The 9,080-nt window shown below is 45.7% G+C and overlaps 1 protein-coding gene across 2 annotated transcripts; it reads left to right on the plus strand.

Annotated features, from left to right (window-relative positions):
• Positions 1–293: 293 nt before the first annotated feature.
• palm1a (paralemmin 1a) lies at positions 294–5,524 on the plus strand. 2 transcript variants are annotated; one of them, XM_057841843.1, is made up of 4 exons: positions 294–425; positions 1,740–1,819; positions 1,884–2,015; positions 4,273–5,524. In XM_057841843.1, the coding sequence occupies exons 2-4, from the start codon at positions 1,810–1,812 to the stop codon at positions 4,800–4,802; spliced, it is 672 nt and encodes a 223-aa protein (XP_057697826.1). In that variant the 5' UTR covers positions 294–425; positions 1,740–1,809; the 3' UTR covers positions 4,803–5,524. The 2 variants fall into 2 exon arrangements, with proteins under 2 accessions (XP_057697826.1, XP_057697827.1); XM_057841844.1 differs by having other exon boundaries at positions 329–410.
• Positions 5,525–9,080: the final 3,556 nt, after the last annotated feature.

The following is a 9,080-nucleotide window of genomic DNA, read 5'->3' on the forward strand; positions in this document are numbered from 1 at the left end:
GGATTTCAACATATCAGGTTTTGAGCCCTAAGCTAAGCTAATGTCCAGGAGCTGTTTTAGTGGCTGCTGCCATCTAGTGCTAAAACTGGGAAGTGCAGCAGAAAGAAGACTCATTTGCTGCGGGCCGGTGTAGGCACACCTGTACTGCCAATCATTTCCTGAAATATAACGATTCAATATTTAGTCGCAAAATGAAATATGGACCCATCTGATGAAAGCAAATTTTGCCATTTGGGTGGTAGGACGACGCCACGCCCACCCACAGCGTAACATCTACGTGACTCTGAATAGACTTTATTGTGAAAGGGATCAGTCCGTCCGCGCGCGTGCTTGAGGGAGGGCGCGGCTTCTCTAACGGATGGATGGATGGATGGATGGACGCGCGTCAACGCCGTGAATCGAACCCAGCCGTACGTCCTTTCTTGGTGCGCAAATGCTTTGCTTTGCTTTGCATAAGAAAGGCCTAGCTTCTCGAGACGTGTCTCACGCTCGGCCGATGTGCTTTTTGAGCGCGTCACTGCAGAGGTGCGTGCGCGTGCACGAACGCGCGAACACGCGGCTCCCATTGATCTCATTGGACGCCGCTCCATCCGTCGCTCTCATTTTCGTTGCTGCCAGATAGGGCAACAGAATTTGGTTTTGGAAGTAACCGTTTAGATTAGTTTCAACTTGTATGTGTAACACCTTGAAGTTGAGCTACATTGCTTTCCTAAAGCAGCATCTTCTTATTGCATCTGGCATTTAACGCCTCACAGCGCGTGAAGCTGTGAACTGCATGTTATTTCTTAAAAGTCGGGTTCATAGCATTAAAATGATGTTAAACCCCACCGAAATGAAACCAGATCAATATTAAGTGACCCGATAACAACAAGAAGTGACCCCCAAAAATCCCTATATCAACAGGAAGTCACCCAATCTGAACAAAAGGCCCAAAATCAATAGGAAGTGACGCGATATCAACATGAAGTGACCCCAAAATGCCTGAGAATCAATAGGAGGTGACCCGATATACACCAATCATCCCAGCGAAGCTATTTTCTAGTTCCACTTCCTTATGATTTTGGAGGCCTTTTTGGGTTACTTCCTCTTTATTTAGGGGTCCTTTCCTGTTGATTTGGGGTTACTGAACAGGAAGTGACCCGAAGTGAAGTCTACGGCATCCAATGAGCTAACAGAGACACAAAGATTTTGCTCGTGACCTGTCGATTCCTAACAGTCAGACCTTTTAAAAAAAGATACTTGGCGGGAGCACATAGAGAACCTTTTGGGATACAAACTACGCAGGGGCGGCCCAGGCCATTTGGGGGCCCTAAGCAAAATAATGCAAAGGGGCCCATATTTTTGGCCCACCATTTCGTCACAGTGTACTGTGAAACCCATACACGCAATCCAACCCATGCGTCCATATTTTGTATATTAATCAGATTTTGTTGCACTGCATACTTCAAACTTCTCACCCCAAATGATTGTCAGTACTTACAGTAGATAGCGCCAAACCTTTTTCTAAAAGAGGAAAGAAAGACGTTAAGGACGATTTTTTTTTTTAAGCTTGTAATCAAGTATCAAAACTCACAAAATTCAAATAAAGCAAAATGTAGTAAACAAAATAAATTATAAATTAAACAATTGCCAGATTGGGGCCCCCCTAATGGTCAGAGGCCCTAGGCAGCTGCATAGTCTGCGTATAGGCTGGGCCGGCCCTGAAACTACGAATATATATTGTTACACCTTGTGCACAGGGGAGAAGAACAAGAGAAGACCAAAAGTTAATCGGGCGGAGAACGACGCGTGACCCGAAGACGGGACGAGATGAAGCGAGGTGAGCGAGCAGCGGCGCTAGCGAGCGAGCGAGCGAGTCCTCTGAGCGTCTCCGTCTTCCGCAGCCGTGTACTCGGTGGAGATCAAAGTGGAGCGGGACAAGAGCACGGGAGAAACGCGCGTCCTGTCCTCGCACACCAAACTTCCCGTGGACTGCTCTCGCGGAGGGGTCAAAGTTTACGAGGACGAGCAGAAAGGTGACCCCTTCCACCTATATGTGATGTTAAAGGTGCTTGCATATCGAGAAAAAAAATGAAAATGACTGGCGGGACAAATGTGACTAGGACCCGGGTGTGATAAGTATAAACGGGCCCTCCGAGGTGAACCTCTGGCAGGTGGAGCTCCTATTGGATAATTATTCTCGGGGCCCTTCAAGACGATCATCCAATGTGTGGGCGGTGCTAGTGGAAATTTTTCTGCAGACAACCAGCTGATGGAGAAGGGTTGAGATATTTTAACACTTAAAGACTATATTCCAGCTCCACACATCATCTAACCTTTGACCTTTTATCCGTAGACCGCTCCCCCATCCAACCACATCCCCTTTATGCCAGCCAACTGGGCCGCCAAAAGGCCTGGCAGGGGCCAGAGAGGCGGTATATTTAAACACTATATTACAGCTCCGCACATCATTTTATCTTTCTGTTTTTGACACTCCCCTCAGCTAACCACACCCCCCTTACCCAGACCTTCAGAGGCTGCTGCACCCCCCTAAGCTCCGCCCCATTTTCCATTTTGAAAACCAATTTAGTTGTCTCAAATCTGGCTGTTTTATTCTACTCTAAAATAGGGAACGCCCCCTTTCCGAGGGACAGCAAGAACCAAAAGTGGTATTTGCCATGTGGCAAAATTGATTTTGCCATGTCGCTTTTTTGCCATGTGGCATTTTTTTGCCATGTTGTAAAATGGATTTTGACATGTGGAATTGTATTTTTTTTTGTATGTGGCAAAAAGGATTTGAATTTTGGAAAATTTGGACGCGCATTGCCGTCAATGGCATAGCCTGACTTGGGTGTCAGCTGAATGTCAATACGCTCTAATGTAAAGTGTATGGTCAAAAATCACAGCCACACATGTTTTTCTGCCATTTAAAATGAATGGAAAATTTGGGACGTGCATGGCCTTCAAAACTTCCATGTACCCCCAAAAATTGTAACAAACCAAAATTCATTTTGCCCCCCCCCCCCCTACAAAAAAAAATGTGACAAACCAAAATCCATTTTGCTACATACAAAACAATGCCACGTGGCAAAATCCATTTTTGCCACATGGCGAATACTTTTGTTTCTCGGCCCTGCTGCCCTTTTCGCAGCAATTCTGATTGTAGTGCCATATCGCTATCGTTATATAAAACAGCCCAGATTGCGAAAGAGGATTTTTCCCATAATGCACATCACAACAAAATGTCATTGCGTGCCGTGGATATTTGCAGTTTTAGAAAAGTCAACACAAATTACGCCAATAGTACGTGACTGACAGGCACATATTCTTTATCTTCTCTGGAAAACACTAGGTCATGAAGGAATCTGACCTTTCAGCCAGATTGCCGGAATCACACCGGCCGAACCGCCGGACCCGTGCTTGCACAGCTCCAGCGACCCGGGCCGACGAGACCCCGGCCAAAAGGCCATACTCCCCGCATTCACCTTTCTTAACACTTGTACTGACTCCATTTTGAAAGCCGGAAAAAGGCTTCCAAACACAAGTTGACAATTTATTCAGGTCGATGGCGATTAAAACGGCAAGGCGAAACAGCAACAGACCCAGGCGAGGAAGCAGACTCGTTCCAGGGTCACAATATCACAAGTCGACAAAAGGTTCCCGAGAAAAATGACAACGATTAGTTAAACATTGAGTCTTTTTGAAGGCTCTGGCGGGGCGGGCCGTGGGCAGGAGGAGTGTGTTTGGGTATTCTTCTGTTACAGATTTGGGCGGTCAAGTTCGTGTGTCACTGTTGTTGGGTCACTGTGGATGAGGCAACTGAGGTGGGAGGTTGGGGGTGCCTCACTGCCTGTGAGGCGCAGAGCTATCAAACTTGGGAGTTTTTGTATCCGGAGTAGTACAGGACGTCTCGCCATTTGTTATGGAATGTCCCGAAGAGCCGATTGGGGGATTTGGTGTTGCAGATGTGGGCTTGTAGATGTCTTGCTTATCACCTGGTAGTCAGCGTACAGCTGCATGACGTACGCGTTGTCTTCCGTGCATGGTCAGAAGGCGTCCTTATCTGCTTGTGTCTTGGCGCTGCAAGTTGTAATCATTCCAAGTGCAACTGTTCATAATATCAAATATATTCTGCTTGTTTTTTCTTAAACCACGATATAAATGCTATTTATTTTATAGTCAGTGTGTTAGCGTAATTCAAACAGTAAATACGAAAAAAGATACTATTTCTTCAGGAACTTCCAGCAGTAGTGAAGTCACCTAACTGGAGTCTTCTCCTACCTGTTCCTCCAGTGGTGCACGAGGTCAACGGGCAGGAGGGCGTCCGTCCGCTCAGCGCCGCCGAGGTGGACGAACTCATCCTTAAAGCTGACCTGGCCAGTCGGGACGAGGCGACCGCTCGGGCCTCCGCCACAGCGAATCCAGACGAGCCCGACGTCCCCCAGGGAGAGACGGCGTCCACCGAGCGGGAGGCCCCGCTGCGGAAGGGTGCCGCCGAACCGGATGTGCCGCCCTCCCGGCCGGAGGTCTCGCCCCGGGAAGGCGTTGCCGAGCCAGAGGCCTCACCCCGGGAGGGCGTCGCCGAGCCAGAGGCCTCGCCCCGGGAGGGCGTCGCCGAGCCAGAGGCCCCGCCTCGGGAGGGCATCGTCGAACCAGAGGTGTTGCCCTCCCGGCCGGAGGCGTCGACCCAGGAGGGCGCCGTGTCCGAATCGGATTTGCAGGGAGGCGACGGGACGACTTCGCGGCCGAAACCGGGGACCAAGCGCGCCGGCCGTCACGCCGGCGACAAAAAGAAATCTCGCGTGTGCTGCGCTGTGATGTGAACCCATGGCGGGTGTCACGTGCTTTCGCTTTTCTCAAATTGTGCTGCTTACTTTGCCTGGGAGGCGAGGAGCATCATTAATTGGCAATTCCCAATGAATGACAAATGGACATGTTAGGCATGCACAAAATTCCGATGAGCTTTAGCACTTTTTACACGCAAGCCTAAGGAGAATCAAAGCTGCCATAATTCATAAAATACATCACATACAAATTGAATTAATGATCAATTCATCAATAAGCGCTTTGTGCTTGTTTTTTTTTTTTGCATGACCATGACAAAACTAATTCAAATGAGGGGGCGGTCTTTTGAATATAGCGGTATTAGCATCTACATAACCATTATTCAACCAATGGGCCAACAGTTTCAACCCAAGGCACAAATAAGACTGCCCCCTCATTGAATGAGTTGACAATCAGCATCGCACTTTTATTTATGGATTGATACTAATTTGGAATTTTTTCAACCTTATCATTATATTTGTTTTTATTCGTATTTATTTCCATATATATTTTTTATTGATGTATATATTTTTTGTATTTATAGTACTTTTCATTTTGGTTTGCAGCTTTGGTCCTCTATATAGCTCAAAAGTTTGCAAGTGGAACTCACTTTCTGAATGCCCAAGCTTGACTTCCTGTTTGTAGAAGCACATGCATGCAACCTGCAGCATACGCTCACGTGCATATGATGGAGTACTAGGGCCAAATAAAGAAATTTTAAAAAAGGACTACGAGATTCAAGTTGTACTGTTACTACTGGGGAAAAAAACCCAGCGGGAATGTAGCTGAATACGCAGCAAAAATCGACATTGGCACACACAACAGGAAGTGACCCGATGTCAACAGGATAGTGCCCGTAATGACACCAAAAAAACAGGAAGTGATCACCAGGAAGTCACCCCGGAATGCCCCCAAATCAACAGGGGGTAACCTGGAAATGAAAAGTGACCGATGAACAGAAAGCAGCCCAGAAGTGATCTCAAATGAACAGGACATGCTCCAAAATTTGCAGGAAGTGACCCATAATCAGAGGTGGGTAGTTACGCGTTACATTTACTCCGTTATAGTCACTTTTTGAGAAAAATGTACTTTTACCACACCATACTTTGAACTTTTACCTGAGTAGATTTGTGAAGAAGAAAGAAACACTACTCCGCTAGTACCGTAGTACACAAGTCGTTCCATTTTTCCTCTTTATTCTACATATCAAGATTTTAGAAGAAACACACACTACTAGTTTCACCAATGAGTTGTCGCAACAAGACAGACTCAAGCTTGCCGTCGTATGCTCACACTGGCCCGTTCAACACGTGGCGTCTTTAATGCACAGTAAAAAATGAAGTATTTGACATAGAGCGCAGATATTAACCTCTCTTTCGGTTTTTATTTGCCACCGATTCACCAAGGAAAACCAGATATATCATCCTTTTCATTTCATCATGGGAACTGTGATGGAACGATTCAAACTAGGAACTATTTAGAGGGGCCCTCATGCTCTTTGGACAAAGGATGCTTCCGTTCTTCAGATGTTTTTTCTCTCGCCAGAATTCAATGGTTTTTGTTTTTCTACTTCTTTAGCTTAATGCAGTTATGTAATAGGTTATTGTACAGTATAATAACTAGGCCTGCACGCAGGACTGAACGGGCCCTCGCAGTTTGGCGCAACTCGGACATCACGCAAACTCAGACGGCACGCAGGTCAGGGTGGTGACCGATCGTCACCCTCCAATCATCTCACGAGAATCTAACTTGCTCGAAACGTGCCTATTTTTGGGGGCTTAAAAATGCATTCACACACCTGGGGGGAAAAAAGGAGGCGCTACTGAGCTGTGCAGCCACACCCTTATTCAAAACCAAAATGAATCTTCTAATTGGGCCAATTCAACCAAGTGTGCCAAATTTCGTCGAAGTCGATGGAAAATTCTGCTTTCTTTTAATGGCGAACAAAGGGTTGTCATGACAACAGACATGTGGACATGGGCTCTAAAATGTCGTATTACAAGAGGTCTTGTAGCTACAATGGCCAGCCAACCTGAAAAGAACTGGACATGTAAAATTAAAATGAGTGACTTTCTGTTGCCACTAGCTGGCACTGCAGAGTTGATGCAAATGACCCCTACAGCACCCTTCAGGGTACGAGTCTCACCAAGCACGGGAAGTTTGGCGCAGATACTGTATGTAGTATGCCTGCCAAGCTATGACTGTTCAAAATTTGTGGTGGGACAAAATGACGATGGTTATTTTTGCTTTCCTGTGTGGACTCCTCTGCTTCAACCAAACTACAACATTTTTCATCAGGCATTTGAACACGTCTTACAGCTCCCCTGAAACAGGTTTGAGGTCAATTGATTTTTTCCCATTTCCTGTTCCCAGCAGGAGGCGCCAGGCCTAATGGGTAATATTTCAACGCAGTCGTGTTCAGGCTGGTATACCTCACATCAGAGGTTGCGCTAGACATTTTCGTTGTCTGTCATTTTGACTGACAGGGTCATAAAAATCCGGTCATAATCTATTTTTACCCGTCATTTCAATTTTTAAAATGATAATGATGACATATTCAATAGTATTTAGTTTTCATTCATTTTTAATTAATATTGTAATGCTTGCTTGGCGGCGAAAAATTAGACACAGAAGTCGTGGTATTTTTCTCCCTCTTTTTACTCTGCTTACCGCCAACAACACCAACAAAACAACAACTCCGCCCCCAAAGAAAAAGAGGCAACTACATAGACCCCAATCACCAACGTCACACAATGATCTTAATTGTGGTTGTCAGCCCAAAACCCTCTAAATATATATTAAATGCATCTTACCAGATATAAAATGACTACTACATATCTGTGGTGATTGTTTGGTGCCCAGATTTGTTGTCGAATTACAGCAGTCCATCTCGCTCTCCTCTTCGGGTCTCTCAGAATACGGTAGAACTTCAAGTCTCTCCGTCTATCTTCTCTGTTACTGCAACCAACCGCCACACACGCCTTCACCATTTTGATGATTAATGTTAACGAGCAGAAAAACACGCCGTAACAGGAGGCATGTACGTAGCGGTAATGTGTAAACATGACGAGCTGACAGACAATATGGCGGCTCCAGTCAAGGGGGCGGAGTTGTGACGTCATGTGATTGGGGTCTATACACAGGTGGCAATCTAGTCCACCAATTGGATGACGCGCTGGCACACCGGATGCACCAATAAGAACTTCGCGTTGATGTGTCAATCACGGTGCCGCCGCCAGACCCCGGTGACTCTGCAATATTCTGACAGAATAGCCAACGACGTCATGCATTAAGAGAGACAATAGCTAATTAATATGCTCATTCGCCACCCTGTGGTCTGGGGTGTGAATTGCAACCTGTCAATATGACGGATGGACTTCAGTTTTTTCCGTCACTGTTTTAAAAAACCGGTCAACGACGGAAAATACTCGGTTAACGCGACCCCTGCCTCACATACTTGCCAGATATGAAAAATACTGAACGTTGTATCAGGGAGTTATTAATCTTTTACCTAATATGGCATGTTGCCAAAAAACTGGCCGACTTTGGCACCCTGCCCAGGTCAGAAACGTGAATGAAAACTCACCATTTTGTCTCTTGAACAGTCTTACCAGTTTTGAGGCGAATCAGGCTCACTCCCTAGGTGCCAATGTCTCAGATATGCACCCTGTACCTTGATATAAATTTCACATTCAATCCAAAATACCCTCAGGCCCTAATAATAACAGTTCATATAGATGAAGATGTGCTGAGAAAAAATCCTATTATTTAAAAAAAAAAAATCAGACATTCTAAGCAATTACTCACAATGTTACTGATGACTTGAGTATTCTTTTCACCAAATACTTGTACTTGAGTACAATTTTTTGGATGACTACTTTTACTTTTACTTGAGTGATATTATTTTGAAGTAACACTACTCTTACTTGAGTACAAATTTTGACTACTCTTCCCACCTCTGGCCATAATTACAATAAAATGACAACAAAGTGAGACAAAATCAAGTCATTGGCGTCCGTTGACAACGATAGAAATCCAATTTGCTTCAACTAGGAGGACTGGCTTTGAATGCTCATCTTTCAGCGCCATTAACAGTGCAGGGCATCCAATCCATTTTGACTGGGAGGGAGGGGTCAAATGAACAAACGTCAACAACGGGGGCGAAATACATCATTGAGCTGACGCCTGTCAATCATCAACGACGACGATAACCGACAGTGTCGCCTCTCGCGACCATGAGAGGGGGCGGGGCTCCAGGGGCGGAGAGAAGTTGAAGT

The sequence above is a fragment of the Corythoichthys intestinalis genome, chromosome 7, assembly GCF_030265065.1.
Source record: "Corythoichthys intestinalis isolate RoL2023-P3 chromosome 7, ASM3026506v1, whole genome shotgun sequence".
Taxonomy (NCBI): Eukaryota; Metazoa; Chordata; class Actinopteri; order Syngnathiformes; family Syngnathidae; genus Corythoichthys; species Corythoichthys intestinalis.